At 41.0% G+C, this 25,663-nt stretch overlaps 1 protein-coding gene across 1 annotated transcript; it reads right to left on the bottom strand.

Annotated features, from left to right (window-relative positions):
• Positions 1-350: 350 nt before the first annotated feature.
• Positions 351-15,717, bottom strand: LOC117546984 (protein krueppel-like). The gene is made up of 3 exons (XM_034217435.1): positions 15,665-15,717; positions 14,315-14,364; positions 351-791 (listed from the first exon to the last, which is right to left on the bottom strand). Exons 2-3 carry the CDS (start codon positions 14,354-14,356, stop codon positions 429-431), a joined length of 405 nt encoding a protein of 134 aa, XP_034073326.1. The 5' UTR covers positions 14,357-14,364; positions 15,665-15,717; the 3' UTR covers positions 351-428.
• Positions 15,718-25,663: the final 9,946 nt, after the last annotated feature.

Genomic DNA, 25,663 nt, shown 5'->3' with positions numbered 1-25,663 from the left:
AAACTGTCATTAAGAGTCAGATTCTTAACAAAATCTACTGATACAAAGTACTTAATTATCTACTTTTTCAGCTTTTATACACAAAGTGTATCTTTCAGTAACTTTCTCAGAAAATTTAAGCATAAATCAAATGTTTCAAAAAACAGCCTTGTTTCACTGAAATAGCCTCAAAATCACAAACTGCCATTAAGAGTCAGATGCTTTACGGAATCTAATAAAACAGAGTACTTTCATGATAGTGGTCAGCTTTTTAAAAATAAAAGTGTATCCTTCAGTAAAGTATAATGGAAAAAAGAGAGAAAGACCAAAAAAAAACATACATTTTGTTTGTTTTTTGTCAACACTAGGCCAATAGATGGGAATTGTTTATTGTAAACTGTGAAAAAAACAAAATATGCTTAATTGCGGCTCCTACACTCTTAAACCCACTATGGGTTTTCTCCTGAGTGAACACGAAGATGTCTTTTGAGATCACTTGATGTAGTGAACGTTTTCCCACACTCTTCACACCAGTAAGGTTTTTCTCCAGTGTGAATACGGTGATGTGATTCTAGAGTACCTGATGTAGTGAAAGTTGTCCCACACTCTTCACAGCTGTAAGGTTTTTCTCCAGTATGAATATGTTGATGTATTTTGAGAGCACCTGATCTAGTGAAAGTTGTCCCACACTCTTCACAGCTGTACGGTTTTTCTCCCGTGTGAATATGCAGGTGGCTCTTTAAAGGTCCAGATGCTGTAAAGGATTTGTCACATTGCTGACAGCTGTGACGTCTCTCTCTTCCTTTCGGTTTCTAGAACAGACGGACAGAGAAAGAGAGAAAGTCAATCTAAAAAGCATAAATATACAAGTTAACACAATAAAAACTCACTTAATATAAACCTTGAGTTAACAAAATACTACTTATCAACTGTTTGTCTTTATTATATTTGATACAGTAATACAGCCATATTCTAACCAAAGTATATACCAGAGGTGGGGGACTCGAGTCACATGACTTGACTCGAGTCACATGACTTGCCTATATTTTGACTTGAGAGTTGCTTGACTAACATTGATAAAAGACTTGACTTTGACTTGGTATTCATGACTTGAGACTTAGGCTTGAGACAGATGACTCGAAAGGACTTTACTTTTTAAAATAGAATATTTGCATTTGTATTGTACGAAGCACTTAGAGGGCAATGAAAGAAAAAAAAGAGAGAGAAAGTCTCTTCTCGTTCGCAGGAGAAAGTAGGAAGTGGAGCGCACAGGAGACAGCCGTTTCATTGCAGACTGTTATGTTTATGTGGGGAAATACATACATTATTTGAGATATATTTCAAACTCGGACTTCATTTTAGGGACATTTCGGCCAGGGGTGTAGAGTTATTTGTTCAAGCACCGGATCGGCAAAACAGGAGAGTCTGTGAACCAGTCTGCCTTGACCTATGTATTCATGTCTGTGACTCTCTCAGTATCTGCTGCCCACAGCTGCTTCATAGAAGAAAACCCTCTGCAGCACCAGGAGGCAGCTGATGTGTTTTAACCACACACACGATTTAAATGCAGACTTCTGTTCCTCCATGTTTCGTTATCGTTTCACTGAGCGGACCCGCCCCTTTTTCTTTTTCAAACGCTCCCTTTTCCTTTTCCTGTCCATCTGCGGCGGTAACAGGTTTTGACCTATGTATTCATGACCTATGTATTCATCACACACACACACACACACACACACACACACACACACACACACACACACACACACACACACACACACACACACACACACACACACACACACACACACACACACACACACCACACACCACACACACACACACACACACACACACACACAACACACACACACACACACACACACACACACACACACACACACACACACACACACACACACACACACACACACCACACACACACACACACACACACACACACACTACACACACACACACAACACACAACCACTGTCTTTTAACTGATTTAAACTGGGGTTATTCATCAGGATTTCGTAGGACTTGACTTGCTTGACTCTCACCCCAGTAACTTGAGACTTGCACAAGTATGACTTACTCCCACCTCTGGTATACAGGAGACAGAGGGAGACGGCATCCTGTCACTGCGAGTCTCAGTATGCTCCGTTCCTCTTGTGTTTTGTTTTTTTGTCTAAACTTTGTCGTGTCTGTATGAAACGTCATTTTGAGAGATCATGCTTTTGATCCTGTGGATTACGTTTGCCTTCTGCAGACCATGTCTGGCCATTCAACTTTCCAAGACACACCTGAGTGACAGCACGAACAGGTATGGTGAGGAGCCCCGGCCTCTACGCTGCTACAGACGCGAGGCAATGCTAGAGCTACAATGCGATCGGCCTCCTACGAATACACCAAGCCATCTGTGCTCTTCGTTATTGGATGAAATCCCTCGGGAGCCGCTTAGAAACACCAGGAAAAAGAGACGAGGAAGGAGGGGAAGCGTTCAGAATACGGCGGAGATTCAGCCGGCCACCACTTCCATCCATCATTCTCACAAACCTGCGCTCATTGAGCAACAACGTGGACACACTAAGGACATACACAAGGTACTGTCATGAATTTCTCGAGGCCTCTTTATTGTGTTTCACGGAAAGTTGGCTCCAATCTACGATGCCTGAATCTCTCTTTGAAGTACCCGGACTCACCCTTGTTTGAGCAGACAGGGATGCGAACTCGGGGAAAACCAGAGGAGGCGGTATTTGTGTGTATATTAATGATCTGTGGGTAGATCATACTCAGTAAAATGTAAAACCTGCAATCCCAACGTAGAAATTCTCGGCATGACGTTAAGACCCTTTTATCTGCCTAGAGAATCCGGGTGTATTTGACTGTTTGTTGTTTACGTGCCTCCCAGCGGCAGAGGACACTGTGTTCACGAGCTGCAACTCAGCCACCCCGATGCACCGGCAATAGTGCTCGGGGACATGAAGCAATGTCGCCTGGAGACTGTGTTACCTGGGTTCCAGCAGTGTGTTAGGGATCACAGCAGGAAAGACAATATCCTGGACAAATGCTTTGTTAATGATAAAGGAGCCTATGTGTCTAAATACAGACCACCAATACTGAACTCTGATCATAGTGCTGTGAATATGATACCAGTGTATAAGACCAAACTCAAGGGAACCAGAAAAGAAAGTAATAAATCATATGTGACTAAGGACATAAAACAAAGACTATGGAGCACTTGAACAGACAGAGAAAGAACTGAAAGTCAAATTGAGGGAATCAAAACACACAGAGAGCTTTTGGGAAATGCTTTTGAAGCCAAAGACCCCAAAAAAGTGTGGGACACCATGAGAACCGTGACAGGAATGACCTCTTCAGCTAAACCTATTGTGAAGGACAAGACATACTTGATCCATACCAATTTGCCTATAAGCAAGGGGGTGGTACTACAAGGGACTGAAAACTCATCTCTTTCGACTCCACTTCGAGCGATAGAACTATTAACAAAGCACTTATGGCGCATTTCCACTGCAACGGGGTAGCCCCGTGTAAGCGTCCCTAAGCGTCCTCGCTCAGGCCTCGGGCTGCCTCGCTGGCCGTGGCGCATTTCCATTACAGTTTAGGACCTGGGGTAGCAACGCAGTGTAGGCGGGGCGATCGGCTTTTTTTTTGTTCACATTTCGAGGTTGTTCCGTTGAGCTCCCGCTGGATTTGATCATCCCCAATGAGATGTAGGAACGTCGTCACCTCCTCGGTCGACCACGGTGTGCTTTTCTTATTAGACGTAGCCATTTTTGTAGCTCATCTGTTTACAAAATGCTGTTTATAAAAATGCTGCAAGCTTGCTTCTAAATATATGCGACGCTAGGGATGAACTCGCGCGCGATCTTGTGACGATTCTCTCTGACCAATCAGCAGTCGAGAGTGTTGACGTCACTAGTTCAGCCCTGGCCCTGGTCTTATAGAACCACGATTTTATGGGGCCGGAAAAAGAGGGAAAAAGTACCCGCTAGCCGGTACTAGGCTATATGGAAAGGCCACTAAAAATTGTCCTGGCCGCTTGAGGACGGTTAAGGACGCTTAAACGGGGCTACCCGCTGCAGTGGAAATGCGCCATTATATACTAATAAAGGGCTGGCTTATCTAAAGCCAGTTGAGTAGCACTTGAAATGTTTTTGCTCTATGAAGCCTGATGTACTTTATGATTCTGTTTTCTTCAAGTTTGTATTTTGTTGGTCGAACGCACTTATTGTAAGTCGCTTTGGATAAAAGCGTCAGCTAAATGCAATGTACTGTAATGGTACTGCTGCTACTCTGGTTCACATCATCACTAAACATTTAGATAAACGTCACACCTATGCAAGAGCCCTCTTCCTAGACTTCTCAGCAGCAACACAATACAAGCAGACATCTTGGTGTCAAAAATGGAAGTAAATCCATACCTGATTTAGTGGTATGCCGCTTTCCTCACCAGTAGAGAGCAACTTGACCAAACCCTGTCATCTGCCATCACAACCAATGTAGGGACCCCCAGGGCTGCAGGAGTTCAGCTGTGCTCTTAGCTTCATTTGATGACTTTACTGAACTGCTGTCTGTAGTAGTGTTGCATGGTGTACGGATACTTGAAAGGTACCGCGATACCCTACCGTTAAAAACGGTACGATTCCTCCGTTTCATTAGTATCGGTACTTTAAGAATGACGGGGAAAAGTACTCCGGTGAGAAAGCGCTGTTTTAATAAGAGCCGTGTGTGTTCAGCGCTCTGCTTCCACTCCCTGCACTGCAGCCGTGCCTGCAGTCCCTCCCCTCTCAAGCACGTTCTAAGTCCCTCCCCTCTCTCGTGCATTCGGCCACACGATAGCTGCCAGAGCATTTGAGAAAACGAGAAGCATGGCTGCAAGTGGGAGTGTCAAGTCCTTCAGGTTTTTGGCCTGTACCAGTGCTTTAGCCTGACTTGAGAGGCTGGAGGGCAACAGAGGATGCTTGGACAACTCAGATGTTGTTCTTTTTGTCTATATTTATTTAAGAGAGCTCCAAGAATTCATCAGGTTGAAAACCTTCAAAACACAAAGTACAAACAAATGTTAGCACACATGCTACACAAATTACACATATTTTGCAGGCCTCACTGCATTCTCAATAATAATAATAATAGCAACACAAACCATGTTTTCATTAAAAGGATAACTTGTTATTTTAAAACCACATCATTAACTTAAATGAATTAATAAGAGTGTTTCTCTCCTTGGAGACAAGCACCAGAGAAAACCTCATCTGAACACCTGCGCTGTAATTACACAGCAAACAAACGGAGCACAGGCAGACCGCGCTGCGTAAAAAGCAGTCGATTGCGCAACAGCACTCTCGCAAAGTGAGGCAACAGATCAAGTACATAAACCACAATAAACACAATAAACACCGGAGAAACATACCAACGGCGTCTCCGGAGCCTCACACACACTGTCGCCTGGTTCTCCCTCCGTGGCTTTGGGAACAAGAGACCGGCCACCACAAACTACGCCCCTTATGTTGCCGTGTTACCGGAAGCGGCATTCATATTTTTTCAATACAGCTCACTTATAAAAGGTAGCCTTGGTCCAAAATAAAACGAATACCCTCTCCTGGTATTGAACAATACTATAATAATAATACTCTAAATGAAACCACATAATTATTTATTAGTCTGTTTTTCACAGATATTACTTTTTGACTTTCGTCTCGACAGGGAGTGCAACTTGCGCTGCGCCTCGGCTTGTTGACAAAAAAGACGCCAGAAGCGAAATGTGGAAGTATTTGAGCTATATCTCTGACAGTGAGGGCAAGCCTGCGGACACCACGAGGCCTGTCTGTCAGACATGTTTTAGATCCCTGCAAACCAAGGGAGCCAACACATCAAACTTGGCTAAGCACCCGCCGACCGGCATCCAGAGCTGTTTAAATAATTTAAAGACAGACAGGTTAGCGAATGTGATAGATAACATAATTACATCATGCTCAAGCCCATGCCCTCAAATCTAAGTCAAACAAGTGTAATTTATTTTGTGACAAACGAACGTTTTCGTAGTTTGACGAGGCAATTAATGGCAATGATAACTGTCTAATATGGTTATCTTTTTAGCTAACTTACCAATGTGGCTAACATCTGCAATATACATTTTGTCAATAATTATTTATATTACTGTACTATTACATGTTAATAAAATAAAAAAATTATATTTTATAAAACAAAAAAGTAGTTTTGATGCTTAATTTTATTTAATACGAATTATTGTCATTTATTTTGTTTATTGTTCTCATTGTTTAAAAGTTTGTGTTATGGTTCTGGTGTGAATAAAGCACAATAATTACATTTAAGACTGTTTCCCTTTTTTTAAGAAAAGTATCGAAAAAGAATCGGAATCGCAATTCTTGACTTGGTATCGAAACCAAAATGTTGGTATCGTGACAACACTAGTCTATAGTGTGTATTGACTTTGACCGTCTAGTCATTGTTGGTGATTTTAACATCCATGTTGACAACCCCCAGGACAGAGTGGCTAAATAACTGTTTTGTGTTCTTGATAACTATGGTGGGGACCCTCTCATGACATCCAACTATAGGCCCATCAGTATCTTACCCATAGTATCCAAGGTATTTGAGAAATTGATTGCCAAACAAATCATCAATCATCTCAACAACAGCTCCTTTCCACTGCATCCAATGCAATTTGGATTCAGGGCTAATCACTCAACAGAAACAGCGACATGCTTCTTCATGGAGAATGTTAAGGCATCAATGGACAGGGGTGGGGTTGTGGGGGCCCTGTTCCTTGACTTACGGAAAGCTTTTGACACTGTTAATCACAACATCTTATTGCAAAAAATACTCAACTTAAATGTTTCTATAGAATTCACGAACCTCTTTAATTCGTATCTTTCATCCCGCTCCCAATGTGTTCAAATTGAGAACCATAAGTCTAGTGTTTGTCAACTGGAGTACCGCAGGGCTCTGTATTGGGCCCAATCCTGTTTAGTATGTACATATATGATCTGCCTTCTGTGTGTGGAGAATGTGATGTATTAATGTATGCTGATGATACAGTTGTTTTTACTCATGGCAAAACCGCAGAAGAGGCTGCTACCAAGGTCACTGATGTGTTGGAGAATATTACATCCTGGCTTAACAATAATTGTTTGCAACCAAATGTCTCAAAGACAGTGTGTATGTTCTTCTCCAAGGGCCACAGCATTATAACAGAACAAGATGTTTTATTTTCTGGAAGGAGACTTCAGGTTGTCTCGGAGTACAAGTACTTAGGAGTACATATTGACACAAACCTCAATTTCAAAACCCATATCAAAAAGGTCTGCAATAAAGTAAAGTTCAATCTGTCAAATTACAGATACATTAGAAACTTCCTATCATCTGCAGCAGCTAAGCTATACCTTCACTCAATGGTCCTCTCCCACATCTACTACTGTCTGATCAGCTGGTCTAATGCACACTCTACAGCTCTAAGGCCACTGAACTAACTCCATGGTCCTCTCCCACATCTACTACTGTCTGATCAGCTGGTCTAATGCTCACTCTACAGCTCTAAGGCCACTGAACTAACTCCATGGTCCTCTCCCACATCTACTACTGTCTGATCAGCTGGTCTAATGCACACTCTACAGCTCTAAGGCCACTGAACTAACTCCATGGTCCTCTCCCACATCTACTACTGTCTGATCAGCTGGTCTAATGCACACTCTACAGCTCTAAGGCCACTGAACTAACTCCATGGTCCTCTCCCACATCTACTACTGTCTGATCAGCTGGTATAATGCTCACTATACAGCTCTAAGGCCACTGAACTAACTCCATGGTCCTCTCCCACATCTACTACTGTCTGATCAGCTGGTCTAATGCTCACTCTACAGCTCTAAGGCCACTGAACTAACTCCATGGTCCTCTCCCACATCTACTACTGTCTGATCAGCTGGTCTAATGCTCACTCTACAGCTCTAAGGCCACTGAACTAACTCCATGGTCCTCTCCCACATCTACTACTGTCTGATCAGCTGGTCTAATGCTCACTCTACAGCTCTAAGGCCACTGAACTAACTCCATGGTCCTCTCCCACATCTACTACTGTCTGATCAGCTGGTCTACTGCTCACTCTACAGCTCTAAGGCCACTGAACTAACTCCATGGTCCTCTCCCACATCTACTACTGTCTGATCAGCTGGTCTAATGCTCACTCTACAGCTCTAAGGCCACTGAACTAACTCCATGGTCCTCTCCCACATCTACTACTGTCTGATCAGCTGGTCTAATGCTCACTCTACAGCTCGAAGGCCACTGAACTAACTCCATGGTCCTCTCCCACATCTACTACTGTCTGATCAGCTGGTCTAATGCTCACTCTACAGCTCTAAGGCCACTGAACTAACTCCATGGTCCTCTCCCACATCTACTACTGTCTGATCAGCTGGTCTAATGCTCACTCTACAGCTCTAAGGCCACTGAACTAACTCCATGGTCCTCTCCCACATCTACTACTGTCTGATCAGCTGGTCTAATGCTCACTCTACAGCTCTAAGGCCACTGAACTAACTCCATGGTCCTCTCCCACATCTACTACTGTCTGATCAGCTGGTCTAATGCTCACTCTACAGCTCGAAGGCCACTGAACTAACTCCATGGTCCTCTCCCACATCTACTACTGTCTGATCAGCTGGTCTAATGCTCACTCTACAGCTCTAAGGCCACTGGAATCACTGTATAAACAAGCACTCAGAACACGAGACAAAAAGCCATTCCGGTATCATCACTGTCACATTGTTAAAAAGTATAATCTGGTCAGCTGGGAAAATCTCATAGTTTACAAAAACATCTGCTTAGTTTATAAGATCACTCGTGGGTTGGCTCCTCCTCCTCTGGCTGGCTGCATCAGCCTAAAGTCCACCTCAACCAGGGCTACTAGAGGTGCGGCTAGGGGAGACTGCACCATCCCATTTAGGAAGAGCGCATTCAGCCAGGCTGTCTTTCATTAATTACATATTTACATTATTAATGTACACTGTCCCTTGTTTTAAATAAATCAATTCAATGGACTGACTCAGCATGTGACGGAGCCCACGCACAATAAGGGGCACACTCTGGACTTAATGATCTCAAAGGGTCTGAATATCTCTGAGGTTGTGCTGACTGATGTTGCGCTCTCTGATCATTCCTTTGAGAGCTCTATTTCTGTTCACACAAATGTTCAGAAAGAGGTAACCACAAAGCCATATTTAACTGAAAACACTAGGGAAATGTTTACTCAGGATGTTTCTTCCACACTTGCCCCTGCTAACATCTCAGTAAATGAGCTAGCAGATCATTTTAATTCAAAAATAAAAATGTTATAGATGCCATTGCTCCAACTAAGGTAAAGGAAGTGACTGGCAGGAAAAGATCTCCATGGAGAAAGGCCATGACCGTGAGAACAGAGAAAAGAGAATGTCGAAAAGCTGAACGTAAAAGTCCTGCATTCAAAATGTTCCTCAAGTGAAAGTAGAAAAGTATTCTCATCAAAATATAGTTAAAGACAGTAAAAGTATTCATTGTGCAGATTGGTCCATCTCAGAATAATATATATGATGTGTTTTATCGCGGATACAAGCGGCCGAGATGGGTTTTCTCCGCAGGGTGGCTGATGTCTCCCTTAGGGATAAGGTGAGAAGTTCGGTCATCAGGGAGGGACTCGGAGTTGAGCCGCTCCTCCTTCGCGTCGAAAGGAGCCAGTTGAGGTGGTTCGGGCACCTAGTTAGGATGCCACCTGGGCGCCTCCCTAGGGAGGTGTTCCAGGCACGTCCAGCTGGGAAGAGACCAAGGGGTAGACCTAGGACCAGGTGGAGGGATTATATCTCTTCGCTGGCCTGGGAGCGCCTCGGGATCCCCCAGTCAGAGCTGGTTGATGTCGCCAGGGAAAAGAAAGTTTGGGGCTCTCTGCTGGAACTGCTACCCCCGCGACCCGACCACGGATAAGCGGGAGAAGATGGATGGATGGATGGATGTGTTTTATAATGATTGATCATGAAAGTGTTCTCAAAGCTGGTGAAGGTGCAGCTAGTCTGAATGACTTTGTATACTGCAGGGTAGCTGGTGGATTTACTCCAGGTGGAACTAAAGTCTGATTCAACACTTGATTAGATTTCACATCATTCATCCACATCTGTGAAGTAACTAAAGGTATTAAATACATGTAGTGGAGGAAAAGTACACCATGTACCTCTGACTTATGTTCACTGCCAACCTAAAAGTACCTAAAAGAATAGTAATCAATAATGTATTGAAAAGTTATTTGGCTGATTGTTTTTATATCGGCTCAGCCAGGTTATATGGGAGGCCCAGTCTACGTACACTCTAAAAACAAATGCCTGGCTTAACAAAGAGAATCAAGGCAATAGGTTGCATCGATGGTTATTGAGTTAAGACAACTTCTAATGAAATGTTGTTAAAGCAACAAAGTTATTTGAGTTAGGGGAGAAGGCGTCTCCTCTACAATCAGGTGTTTTCAATTACCACTTACTTAATCATTGGTAGCATAAACACAAGTTTTAAGTTGATTACTCCAAACGTTCAAACTTGTTTTACCGTAGGATTTAAATGTAATCTTAAGTTGTATGTACTTAATTACCACATGTTGAACATGAACACATGTTTTTAAGTTGACAGCCATTTGTAAATTAAGTTGCTCCAAATAATATTTTATTCAATAGTTTTTCTCTTAGCTTTTTCATGTTTTGCCTTTAAAGAAATACATTAATTGATTCCACAACAAAAATATTAGGCAATTCACTTTTTATTTTTGAACTGCAGTTGTTTATTTCAACGCATGATGTTTCAATCAGGAGAGTTTGAATTTCAAGTTGTATTTGAATGACAAAAGATGACACTCACCTTAAAATGTCCTTTGTATATTTCTATTTGTCTTAACTGTGGGAACTTGTCCAGGCATCTTAAGTGGGAGTTGACTTGAAATCCTTAACTCAAGGTGTAGAACAATAAGTTATCAAGCCAATTGCATTACTTACTTCAACTTGAATTTAGTTTGAAGTCAATTAACACAGAAATCAGAGTTCAAATGACACACAATATTAAGTTGATGTAATTACCAACATTATTACGTCAACACAACTTATAAATTAATGTTGTTAAAATGTTTATCTAAATCAATTAACTCGCATGTTTATCTTGCAACCAGTGCATTTAATTAAGTGGAGGTGAAAGGCCGCCTGAATTCGGTTTTTAGACGTACAGATCACTCATTTTGAAATACTAAACACGAAACACTGTTGAGATCTTCATATGAAGTGAATACTTAAAACGAAAGTTAATTGAGATCATGGTATGAAGTGAATACTTAAAAAACGAAAGTTAATTAATAAATCATACATGATCAATCATATTCTTGTATAAACCCATAATGAGAATGCTTCTTGGCGGTTTTTGAATATGTATGTGCTTACAATTTTTTCTGTTGCTATTTTGATAACTTTGCGTTTTGAAAAGAGGGTGTTGTGAGTTTTCATAGTATGTTTAATACTTAAAAACGAAAGTTAGTTATAATCAAATATAATCAATTATATTCTTGTATAACCCACAATGAAAATGCTTCATATTTTAGGTTTTTCTATAGTTACAGTATAAACAAAACAAAGTGGTTTGTTTAGGTTGAGTTTTCTTCCTCTCCTGTGACAGCAGTCCACAGGGAGGGGGGGCTCCAGGCTTAAGGAGACACATTAAGAGGCCAAAAAGAGTTCATGTCCTTTTCACCCTAACATGGGAAGGTGTGTCTCATGTCATAAAGCTATGGAACATGTTGAGGCATGTTTCAGACTTGTACATTATGGGCATGCGCAGTTTTCAACTGAATTGGGTGTAGAGGAGGAGTTTGTTTTTTTGGGTTTTCGATCCAGTTTTTTTAGCATAAAGAGACTGGTTTTTTGAGAGAGCGCGAGAGAGAGGGGGGGAAACCCCTGGTAGACTCTCTCCCGGTAGGCTGTGTGCTTCAGAGCTGGGTAACTAGCTCTCGGTAAAGGTTCCGTCAGACGGGTTAAATATATCTCGAATTTCTTGGTTGTTGGCTGAGTGGAATGATTTGATGAGAGATGTGTTTGTGAATATTATAAATACCGCCATCTGTGAGGAAAATCTCCCCTCCGAATTTGCGGATAGGTATGGGTTTTTAAATGATATACCCGCCGTCTGTGTCGGAAAAAAGGTATGAAAACTGATGTAAATGAAGTTGGTGAAATGAAAAAGTTGAATGCGCTTTTTATGGTCACCGGTCTTTTTACGAGGAAATACCTCTAAATTCTATCGGGAGAATTTTAAAATGTCACAACTGAAATGGGCAGTTGAAATTAAAACATTTTGGTAATAAATGTAAGACTGTGAATTAAAGTTTCATTTGAACATGATCACAGCACGGTTTTTTTTTTAGTATGATTATAATGTTGTAAAGAGAGAAGGTAAAAACCCTGTATTAGTTTGGACCTATTTTTCTTCAAATAAACTGAATCCCACCAGTTGGATTGGGATAATTTAAAAGACACCTGTGCCCTCCTCTCCTGCGTCAAAGGTAAGATTGCACCCTGCCACACACACTTAGGTAGGAGCACACTCCATTTACTGATATCAAAATCCTTCGGGATCGCTTAAACAGATTAAAAAAGAGTTGTCTGAATTGAAACAGCAGTTAATTGAACCTGGTTCTTCGGGGGGGTTAGGAAGAGGTGAGATCTTGCTGACGTTGGTGGATCTGAGCCAAGCAGCAAACTTACATAGACTCAATAACTTCGGAAAGGTCAATTAGGAGGTCAGAGTAATTTACCGGAATAAATTATCAGGACCTCTCCGACTCTAAACACACACATTTGGTTGTTTATAGCATAAAGAACATCTGAGTTAATGTGAGGTAGGGAAATAATCATTTGAGTATGTGCATATAAATATGTAATTTACAACAGCTGTAAGATACTTGAAAAGCTTGAAAATGCACCTTGAAAATGCTTGAAAAGTGCTTGAATTTGACTTTGGAAAAGGTGTAAGAACCCTCTTATGCCTTTGCCTGAAGACGGTGACGAACTTCTCATGGTGTGCACACCTAGACCGGACTTATAAGACGTTCCTCTGACCAACGCTGACCTCATTTTGTATGTTGATGGGTCTGCCTCTCGCGACCAAGGGGGCACTAATCGGGTGGGTTTTCCTGTTGTTTCAGATTCTGCTGTACTCCGTTCCGGACCAATCCCATGTCTCAGCACAAGCAGCAGAGCTCATCGCACTAACTGAAGCCTGCACGTTTGCAGAAGGCAAAACCGTGACTATTTACACTGACGCTATGCTATGCTTTTGGGGTAGTACACGATTTTGGGGCTATTTGGAAGTGTAGACAATTTCTGAAATCTGATGGCAAACCAGTACTTAACCATGTACTGGTTGCAGGCTTACTAGACGCCACTCTGCTCCCATCTGAAGTTGCAGTCTGTAAATGTGCCGCACACGCAAGCAGTACAGACCCAGTTTCCCTAAGAAATTGGGTCCGCTAATTTACCTGCTGACTCAGCCGCAAAGGCAGCTGCTCTGATTCCTCTCGCACAAATGAAACCACATAATTATTTATTAGTCTGTTTTTCACAGATATTACTTTTTGACTTTCGTCTCGACAGGGAGTTCAGCTGTGCTCTTAGCTTCTTTTAGCTTCTTTTGATGACTTTACTGAACTGCTGTCTATAGTGTGTTTTGACTTTGACCGTCTAGTCATTGTTGGTGATTTTAACATCCATGTTGACAACCCCCAGGACAGAGTGGCTAAATAACTGTTTTGTGTTCTTGATAACTATGGTGGGGACCCTCTCATGACATCCAACTATAGGCCCATCAGTATCTTACCCATAGTATCCAAGGTATTTGAGAAATTGATTGCCAAACAAATCATCAATCATCTCAACAACAGCTCCTTGTGTTCAAATTGAGAACCATAAGTCTAGTGTTTGTCAACTGGAGTACCGCAGGGCTCTGTATTGGGCCCAATCCTGTTTAGTATGTACGTAAATGATCCGCCTTCTGTGTGTGGAGAATGTGATGTATGCTGATGATACAGTTTTGAGCTCACAGCTCCTCATATCTGTTCAGAAACTAGACAGAAGTTAAACAAGTACAAACCACAGACTGTCTGTGTCATGGCGAATACAGTCGCTGCTTTATTTATGTCTGTATAGGGCGTTCCGAGCTGAATAAGGGCGTCAAATGAAGGCAAGACGCCCGCCTGGCGGAAACGCTGGAATTAGGAATATATTGTGATGAAGTGCACACTGACCTGAGCTCCAGGGGTCTCTTTCTTCTCCTCCATGCTGCTCATCAGCTGTCCTGATGAAGACCACAGAGCTGCTTCATTATTAATATAATACAAGTATTTAGATATAATTCATCATAAACTGTCAGCAGTGAAGAGGAGGAATTCAAAGAGTTTATTCAATGATATGTTCTATTTCTAGATGCTTATATGTAGTGTTTTATCACACCATGTGCAGTGCCTTGTCTTATCTATGCTGCTGTGACGTAAACATGGTCCAAATTGATCCATTTAGTCAATGTGATGCTAAGCAGAGGAGAACATGATAGAAAGGTCAGATAGTTATTAACGTTACATGCACATTACTTTAACCATTACGATAACAAGTTGGTTTTCTGTGTAAATTATTATTAATATAATACAAATATTTAGATATAATTCATCATAATCTGTGTAGCAACTTACATTGTAACTTACAGCTCACAGTTTGTTCACTTTTATTTCATTAAAATGACTTTATTCACATAGAAAGTGACATTAATGGTTGTTTGAACCACTGTTATAGCGCTATCCGTGTGTAACTATCACTAAGTTAACACAGAAAGCAAACATTAGCTAGTGAGACTGTTTAATGTACTCCATGTATACAGTATTTTCTGTATATTGTGTATTCTTTAGATACTCTAGTGATATGTGTCCTGTGTGTATACTTGCTGCTAATGCTTCATTTTTATTATATCTTATTGCATCTTTTAAATATGTTTAACTCGTGTAATGCCTGAAAACACTTCTGCTGTGACACAATCATTTCCCACTTTAAGATAAATCATTATGTAAATAAAGTATATCTATTTATCTAATGAGCTAAACCGTCGCTTAGCTTAGCGTTAGCTGCTAACTGAAGAACCCCATTCATTTCAATGGGGAAAATGCTACGTCACGTGAATGGTGATAATAATAAGCTAGTTAGCATATATTTAAAACCATATCTATGGTAAAGAGCACCAACACAACAACTCAAACCGTCTTAAAGACAACTGGTGTAATAAATAACTAGCATAAAGTCAGCTGAGCATTACAAATCAACTGTTACTCCCCCAGAGCCGAACTGGAATAATAACTGTAGCTGTTAGCCGATAGCCGTTAGCTGTTAGACTGTAGCTGTTAGCCGTTAGCTTTCAGAATTTAGCTTTCAGACTGTAGCTTTCAGACTGTAGCTGTTAGCCTTTATTTAAAGATAGTTTGAGACTATTTTTGTCGCACATTTTAAAGTTTTTTTGTGAGTTTCTTTCTACCAAGATTACAGCTGTTGTGTTAAATAAGATAACTTCTGATTCGTGATTAACTGTAAACTAAGAGGTTTAATCCACTCACCTCTTCTTCTGTCCTTTGTCCTTTGTCCTTCTTCTTGTCCTTCTTCTTCTTCTTCTTCCTCTTCTTCTCCCTCTTCTTCTTCTTATTCTCTTGTTTTCTTCTTCTTCTTCTTCCGTGTTTATTGGCGGTTGGCAAACCAACTTGTAGGCGCATTACCGCCACCAACTGGACTGGAGTGTGGACAAGAGACTATGCAGAAAACAAGAAACAAAACAAACAAAACAAAGAACCAAAACTCTAGATTATTTTTAATGTATCAATTTCTCTTAGAAACTTAATAATCTCACAATATATATTGCCTGATGTTTTCCCTAACAGCCCTGATAGCGACAAGTCATGGAATGTTGCTTTCTTCAGTGTCTGGAAAAGCACATTTCTCTGAGTACTATATTTCCTGCAAAGCAGTAAAACATGCTCAACAGTTTCTGGCTGGCTGCAGTGTGTACACTTTCCGGTTGGATGCTTTCCTATTATACTTAAAGTATGATTGAGACCTGTATTATACTTAAAGTATGATTGAGACATGTATTATACTTAAAGTATGATTGAGACCTGTATTATACTTAAAGTATGATTGAGACCTGTATTATACTTAAAGTATGATTGAGACCTGTATTATACTTAAAGTATGATTGAGACCTGTATTATACTTAAAGTATGATTGAGACCTGTATTATACTTAATGTATGATTGAGACCTGTATTATACTTAAAGTATGATTGAGACCTGTATTATACTTAAAGTATGATTGAGACCTGTATTATACTTAATGTATGATTGAGACCTGTATTATACTTAAAGTATGATTGAGACCTGTATTATACTTAAAGTATGATTGAGACCTGTATAATACTTAAAGTATGATTGAGACCTGTATTATACTTAAAGTATGATTGAGACCTGTATTATACTTAAAGTATGATTGAGACCTGTATTATACTTAATGTATGATTGAGACCTGTATTATACTTAAAGTATGATTGAGACCTGTATTATACTTAATGTATGATTGAGACCTGTATTATACTTAATGTATGATTGAGACCTGTATTATACTTAATGTATGATTGAGACCTGTATTATACTTAAAGTATGATTGAGACCTGTATTATACTTAATGTATGATTGAGACCTGTATTATACTTAAGTATGATTGAGACCTGTATTATACTTAAAGTATGATTGAGACCTGTATTATACTTAATGTATGATTGAGACCTGTATTATACTTAAAGTATGATTGAGACCTGTATTATACTTAAGTATGATTGAGACCTGTATTATACTTAAAGTATGATTGAGACCTGTATTATACTTAAAGTATGATTGAGACCTGTATTATACTTAAAGTATGATTGAGACCTGTATTATACTTAAAGTATGATTGAGACCTGTATTATACTTAAAGTATTATTGAGACCTGTATTATACTTAAAGTATGATTGAGACCTGTATTATACTTAATGTATGATTGAGACCTGTATTATACTTAAAGTATGATTGAGACCTGTATTATACTTAATGTATGATTGAGACCTGTATTATACTTAATGTATGATTGAGACCTGTATTATACTTAAAGTATGATTGAGACCTGTATTATACTTAATGTATGATTGAGACCTGTATTATACTTAAAGTATGATTGAGACCTGTATTATACTTAATGTATGATTGAGACCTGTATTATACTTAATGTATGATTGACACCTGTATTATACTTAATGTATGAATGAGACCTGTATTATACTTAATGTATGATTGAGACCTGTATTATACTTAATGTATGATTGAGACCTGTATTATAATTAAAGTATGATTGAGACCTGTATTATACTTAATGTATGATTGAGACCTGTATTATACTTAAAGTATGATTGAGACCTGTATTATACTTAATGTATGATTGAGACCTGTATTATACTTAATGTATGATTGAGACCTGTATTATACTTAAAGTATGATTGAGACCTGTATTATACTTAAAGTATGATTGAGACCTGTATTATACTTAATGTATGATTGAGACCTGTATTATACTTAAAGTATAATTGAGACCTGTATTATACTTAATGTATGATTGAGACCTGTATTATACTTAAAGTATGATTGAGACCTGTATTATACTTAATGTATGATTGAGACCTGTATTATACTTAAATATGATTGAGACCTGTATTATACTTAAAGTATGATTGAGACCTGTATTATACTTAATGTATGATTGAGACCTGTATTATACTTAAAGTATGATTGAGACCTGTATTATACCTTAAAGTATGATTGAGACCTGTATTATACTTAATGTATGATTGAGACCTGTATTATACTTAAAGATAATGAGACCTGTATTATACTTAATGTATGATTGAGACCTGTATTATACTTAAAGTATGATTGAGACCTGTATTATACTTAAAGTATGATTGAGACCTGTATTATACTTAAAGTATGATTGAGACCTGTATTATACTTAAAGTATGATTGAGACCTGTATTATACTTAAAGTATGATTGAGACCTGTATTATACTTAATGTATGATTGAGACCTGTATTATACTTAAAGTATGATTGAGACCTGTATTATACTTAAAGTATGATTGAGACCTGTATTATACTTAATGTATGATTGAGACCTGTATGACCTATTCTCATCCGAGAAATGACATGTTCCTCCCTTCTTTTAAACCCCACCTTCCTTCCATCCCCCACATACCTTTGAATGTGATAAAGATGTCTTCCTGTATCACTAAGGTCCCAATGATCTTGCCATGTTGTTTGTGCATATTTCTGAATGAATGTTTGAACCTCTGCTTTGCTGAGTGGAACTTCTATGTCTATGTTCATACTTCTGAGTGTTTGTTTGGCCAGAATATCCACCTGTTCATTTCCCTCCACACCAACATGAGCAGGAACCCAGATGAAACGATTGCTATGCCTTTGATTTGCATTTGATATACAATTATACATATTTCATTTATGATGTCCATTCTAGATGAAGATCTGCCTGATCGTATACTTGATAATGCTGAAAAGCTGTCAGATGCAATTACACTGTTATATCTGGCTCCGCCCTCTACTGGACTCTATGGGTACTACCTTACCCTGCGAGCATTCTCCCACTGAGACTTCTTTAGACGTAGCCGGCCTTGGGCAGGGCCTACCTGAATGCGCGCGCATCACACCGTATAAAAGGAGGCCTCACCTCCTGACTATCATCCTTTTCTCTTCAGCGGCGGAAGTGGTTTCACGGAGCTTAAAAAGACGAGAGAATAGAGAGTTATGGAGTCAGTTCTTGACCACAGGACCTGTCCGAAATGTCCTAACCTGATCGCGGGAGCGGATCCACACCCCTTCTGCTTCCTATGTATGGGGCCTGACCACGCCGTGAGCTGTATGGGCCCGACACCGGTATGCTCAGCCTGCCAGATGCTTCCTCGGCTCACACGTGAGCATCGTGGGCAGCATTTCCTGTCGGCGGAGGCCCCGCAGGAGGAGGTGGAGGATTCGGAGCTCGACGTCGTCGAGATGGGCGAGTCAGGAGAGGAGGAAGTGCCGTTCCGGTTCTCCCTTCCGTGGGGCCAGTCAACCCCGATTCCGGAGGAGGAGGAAGAGGACGCCTCGGTGTCTGGAGGTCCGACTCTCAGGTCTGCGCGGAGGGATTTCCCAGCGGTGATGACCCTGGCGGCGGAGCGTGTAGGCCTACAGCTCCCCCCACCGCTGCCACCGAGGCCTATAGGCCGCCTGAGACCGGGTATTACGGCCCGGTGCATCCAGCGCAGCCGACCTTCGTTTCGCCCCAGCTGCCTGATATATGGCGGTGTGTGGAGGCGACATGGCAGCAGCCATTTAAAACTAAGGCCCCAGTAGCCGCTATGGCAGGCATCATCAAGGTGGAGGGCCGCGCGGAAACAGCGTGTTCGGGTGTGCCCCCCCCTTGATGAGAGCCTGGCCCATCTGCTTCCGGGGGCGGCTGGTTGGGCGGAGGGTAAGCAACCGCTGCCCCCGCTGCCCCGGGACCGAGACATACTGGAATATCTGGACAAGATGTTCAAGCTCGGTACGCAGATGGCGGCTGCAGCAAACAATCTCGGCGTGTTGGGCGTCTCCCTGATCACCCCTCAGGCAGTCGCCCCCGCCCTCCTCTCTCAAGAGGGGAGCGATTATTCGGGCCGCGCTATAGGTCAGATGAACAATCTGATTCATGGCGTGGCCGCTGCAGCAGGGCGGGTGATTTCCTTGGCCACAGTGGCGTCTCGTCACGTGTGGTTGGGACTCACTGCCCTTGCTGCTGCGCCCTCCACCTCTACGGCCCATCCCGTGGTGCCGACATATCGGCAGCCACGGGCAGGGCCGTATCCAGGATTTCCTAAATACCGAGGTCCAAACATGTTTGGGGGGTTCGGGGGATACCCCCCAAGATTTTTGGAATTTTCATGATCTAGTTGGGTGCTTTTTAAGTCCTGTGGGGGGTCACACATTGGATAATATATTGATTTCAAACCATGTCAGTGGGCTGACACATCAATTATTTTTGGAAGTGTGATGCATGAGAATCAGTTGATTGTTACTATTAATGATCTGGACATGCAGAAGAGGCTAAAATGATCACAAAACATTGTCATCATTCATTTTCCATGTCTCTCTCCTTTCCATAACCTGCACCCTCTCTCATCGTCTTTAGTCTCTCTGTCTTCTTCCTGTTCATTACTCTCTCTGTCCTCTTCTCTCTCTCTTTGTTCAATCTCTCCCTCGTTGCTCACTTTTTGCTCCTCCTCACTTGTCGCTCCTGCCAGTGAATTAAAAGCAATTCAGCCATTTAGTTCATTTCACTTGTTTGTTTGAACTTTTTGTTTTATTTAAATCTGTTTTGTTTGATTCTCAAAAGAGAACAAAGATGTAAGCAAATTGTGTTTTATAAAATGGTATGTTATGACATAACTGCACCTTTTTTTTTTTTTTTTACAATTATGCCTATTGTCTATATTGTAAATGAAGACTATTGTTATAAATAGATGGGCTTATTAAGCCTACATTATTTTGTGAGACTGTCCCTGCAGTTCCTCCCTGACTTCCATCTCTTTCTCTCTCTGCCTGTCCTGTCTCTTCCTTACCAAAGCTGAGCTTCGACTGACGTAGTCTTTTCATTATATCTGAGTCAGTGTAAAAAGAAAACAATACAATTTTATATCTCCAATGTTTTACTCAAATTGAAATGAAAAAAGCATTACAACGTTTGTTAAAAGGTAATCCTTTTGACATTGGATGAATGTAATTAACTTTAGCTCTCTAGCTAGTTTATTCACGCAATTTAAATTAAAGTATAGCCTATAGCTGCAATATAAGTTAGTGTGCATGTTGTCGGACGTCCACTGACTAACGTAGAGCGTTCACACAGGATCTGCTGGTCATATGATGTCCTGTGAGGAACAGAAACACAAGCAGCCCGCTGGACTCAGATCTCTAGATACCTCATCACTCCTCCGCTGATCCTGTTCAAGTCCGGTCTGCGGTGGTTTGTTGATACATGTCGTCTTCTTCTGTTTGCTTTAATCGAGGCTACGTAGTTATGCAGCGCCCCCATCGTCAGTAAATGGAAGTACTACAAAGAATCCCGTTTAGTGCAATTATTTCACAAGTTTTGTTACACAGCTCGAAAAATATTACCGAGGTCCGGACCTCGGTGACCTCAATGGTGGATACGGCCATGCGCGAAACCCGGACATTTTCATGAATTTATAAACCCCCCCCCCCCCCGGACGACCCGGACAGGGCGTGAAAAGAGGACATGTCCGGGCAAAAGAGGACGTTTGGTCATCCTAAACTACACCATTGTTTGGTTTCCATGGTAGCACGTCCCTTTAGTAGTGCGCGCAACTGAAAGTCTGAGAGGGTGAGGAAGATATATCACAGAAAACTGAACAAGAATGGACAACTCCACCCTCTGCTCACTCCTTTCCTGTAAAAGGAGTGAGCAGAGGGTGGAGTTGCCCAATTCTTGTTCAATGTCAATTATACAGCTCCGGCGATCCACTAGCAGCACCCCCGCACCCCCCCCCCCACACGGTTTTGAAATGCTCCCGATTTCTGAGGTCTCAATGTTGGCAAGTATGGTTGTACATGAAACCACTTGGTAATATATAAATATGTATATGTTGAAGCCTGTTATGATCAATTGTGATTAAAACTTTATCTAAAAAGTAAAGCTGATGATGGATTACTGTGGTGGAGTTAAAATAACAATAGCCTATTTCTTTTTGAAATGTGATGGAGTAAAAGGATAGTAACTGTGATTATTCATGTTAGCCCACAAGTAACTAAAACAACTGCAAGTGCAATAAGAAGCTACAGGAACGTTAATCTACGTCCAGATGCCTTGTCCAGACAAGGCATCGACGTTTTTGTTGTATTTATTAGCTTCACCTTGCGGGAACAATACAGCAAAAGGTGTTGAAATGTTTACTCAGCCCTGACACTGGTAGAAAACCAGAGACCTTCCCGGTGCCCACTGACTGCTGCTGTGCCCTGATTGACTTAAATAAACCCAGCTGTGTGCCCAAATTGACCCATCACCTTCAAAATAAAAGCATCTTAGCTGGAACACAACTTAACTTAAATAATATGGCTGTAAATCAATTAATTCTACAAAACAAAAAATAACAAATAAATGTGAAAATACTGAATAGCTTCCACATGCCGGCCCCTAATTGTGAGAATCACAATTACCCTTATGTAAAACATATAAGGGAGCTATTCTCTCTATCCATGAGCCATAGTGTCTTCTGTGTCACCTTCTCTGTATCCACTGAAAGATAAACAGATGGTAAGAAGACAGGAAGAGAAAATAGATAGAATTGTCCATGATCTTATTCTGTGGCCTCCACCAGCAGGCAGATCTTCGTCACAGGTCTCTCCAAGACGCTGGTTTTGGTTTGGATGCACACAGAGCGGATTGGTCCGCTCTGTGTGCATCCAAACCATAACCAGCTTCACTGGCATCAGAACAATTATGAATGTGTGCTTTCACAGATGTTTTAAAGTTCATGGTTTTGATACAGCGTTCCACCTTGAATACACTCATCCTTTGGAGGTTGCTCAGCCAATCAGACCACTGTTTGGAGAAGGAGGGGGACATGTGTTCATCCCACTTCAGGTTTTGCCGGCAAAGCTCCTGCAACAGTAACTTGGCTGGCATTGTAAAAGGAGCCAAAAATCCTATAGGGTCATACAGAGAGATGACCACCGACAAGATACCTCTCCTGGTCTGTGGTCGTGGCTGTAATGAAGTCCTAAAGCTGAACTGGTCAGACTCCACGCACCATTGCAGTCCAAGTGCTCTTTCCATAGGCAGGTGATCTCTGTCCAAATCCAGCTCTTTCATCTCTGTTGCTCTGATGTCACCTGGGATTGACGTCAAGACACAACGGCTGGTTGTCACCCATTTTTGGAGGTTGAATCCTCCCTGACTACAGAGCAGAGTCAAATCCTTTACAAGCGTAATTGCATCTCCCTCCGAGGCTGCAGACTTCAGGCAGTCGTCTACATAAAAGTTGTGATTGAATGTTTTGATCACTTCAGGAGGGAAGTGAGCTGCATTGTCCTCTGCAGTTCGCCTCAAGGCGTAATTGGCGCAGCTGGGGGACGAAACAGCTCCAAACAAGTGTCCTCATTCGATATTCTGCTGGTTCCTGGTCAGTGTTACCCTGAGGCCACCAAAGAAAGCGAAGAAAGTTCACATGTTTATCAGGCACCCGCACCTGATGAAACATGGCCTGGATGTCAGCCATGACTGCGACAGGCTCTTTTCTGAAGCGAATGAGGACCCCCATAAGAGTGTTGGTGAGATCGGGGCCCTGCAAGAGCTGACAGTTCAGAGATGTTCCTTTGTATGAGGCTCCACAGTCATATACAACCCTCAGCTTTCCTTTGGTGGGGTGATGTACTCCATGGTGGGGAATGTACCACCTTCATCTTGTTCCAGCTGTTCAATGAGTACAACTTCAGCATAACCTTGAACCAGCATATCATTGATGAATGAGGTGCACTCCTCTTTGAACTTGATGTTCTTTTCAAATGTCCTCTTCAGGCCTTGAAGTCGCTGCTCTGCAACACAGCGGTTATTTGGCAAGACCGGTTCCTCTTCTCTGAAAGGTAAGTCAATGTAATAATGTCTATTTTTCAGTTCTGTAGTACTTCTCATTATATTCATGAATGTAATGTCCTCTCTTGACATTTCCAATTGCCCCTCTGATGTTTTTTCATTACAATCATGGTTGTATTGCTTAATGAGCATCTCTTCCAGATGTTCCACAGATATGCGGTTTGTTGTGACAACAGAGCAGCCAGTCTTAACTCTGCCGTTACTTCCACTCCTAAGTGGTCCATTAATGACCCAGCCGACTCTTGTTCTGACTGCGTATGGGCCTTCATCTTGGCTGTTGATCAGCTCCCATGGTTCCATCACTTTTGCTGCATCAGTTCCGATGAGCAAATCCACATCTGCATTCAAGTCGTGCAGCTTTATGTTACTCAAGTAAGGCCACTTTCCACATCATCCTGTCGTGGAATGTTCACACGTGACACTGGCATAACTCTTTGGGTTAAGACATTGGGCCATTCAATAAAATCATCCGTATCCATGCCAGACACTTCCAAGTGAGACAATACATTGGTACTCACAATTTTCTTTTGCCCCATTGTTTGCAATAGAATACTGGCTGGCTGGCCACTTAGCCCCAATCTCTTTGCAAGGCTATAAGTGCAAAAGGTACCGGAACTCCCCGGATCCAAAAATGTATAGGTCTGTACAACTCTGTCACTCATTTGGCTTTTCACTTGAACTGCAACAATCGAAAACACAGCATTGCACTCGTCTCCGGCCCCTATATGGCCACATGTTTGAAGATGAAGAAGAGTTTTGAGCCAATCAGCACCTCAGTGCTAATCTATACAGTATCAGGATGCCTTTACACACAAGACATTCTGTGTCATAAAGAGAGGAGGAGAACGAGTCAGGAGGACATGTTCTTCCAGCTCTCGTACAAAGATAACATTTGAATTGAATGACCAGATGGTTACAGATGTACAATTAATGATTGTTTTTATATTTCCGATGAACAGACATGTGTTAAATAGTGGTGATAAATGTATTTTGTCAGATCAGATTACACTTTCACACTAAACAAAATAAATTGATATTTTCAGATTATAAAGGTATTGAACAATAAGATATTTCTAATATTATAACAGCTAATGTTACTATCCTTAATTGTCCAGCAATCAGGCTTAACAACACTACTCTTCAACGTATTACCCATGCACAGACAGACCTAAAATGATGGTTCAAGTTGTAAACGTTTAAACATTCCTTTCCAGGTTTTTACAAAAGTCTTTGAATATTTGCCTAACTTTTCAGATTGTTAAACATTTTGAGAATTGTTTAATTTTCCCTTCAGATTTTGAAATGAAATAATGATTGATAGTTGAAGTAATGTAATTATGTTATCATGCCATAGTCTTTTGATTTAATATATAATGAAGTCAACGTAAAGTAATCCTAAAATTGAAGACACTGCAATTTTGCAGATTCCAGATTGATCAAAATCACAACTGTGAATCACAACCTTCGCTGGCTCTCTTATGGTCCTGAGTTTAAAATGCTTTTGACTAGTGATTGCCTTAAAGTACATCTTTAAACTGCTAGCTGCTTTTGATTTTGTAGTTTAATAAGTGAGATTAACTAATGAGTAAATGTTAAAACATATTATTTTAAAGTAGATGTTTTTGCTATTATGCATCTGTGTTTTATGTGTGTTCATTGTTGTGCTTTTGACAACAGATGATCCAAACATTGATGAGATGATTTTTTATTATGATGGCTGAGCAATCATTGTGATTGAATGTTTCAGTCTTATTCTACTTTGTGATGTAATTGATGTACGGTGAGACCACATTCAAATCTGAAGACACCTATTGATTTAAGTATTGACCAAATTATTA

Source organism: Gymnodraco acuticeps, unplaced genomic scaffold, assembly GCF_902827175.1.
Source record: "Gymnodraco acuticeps unplaced genomic scaffold, fGymAcu1.1, whole genome shotgun sequence".
NCBI lineage: Eukaryota > Metazoa > Chordata > Actinopteri > Perciformes > Bathydraconidae > Gymnodraco > Gymnodraco acuticeps.
Note: the sequence above shows the minus strand (reverse complement) of the source record. Positions and strands in the feature narration are given on the sequence as shown.

What these genes read in the sequence shown, in the direction of transcription:
- LOC117546984 (XM_034217435.1), bottom strand. Translation starts at nt 14,356, where the DNA reads ATGAGCAGCATGGAGGAGAAGAAAGAGACCCCTGGAGCTCAG. An exon ending in AAGAGACCCCTGGAGCTCAG is followed by an intron (nt 792 to 14,314) that starts GTCAGTGTGCAC and finishes CGTCTGTTCTAG; the next exon opens with AAACCGAAAGGAAGAGAGAG.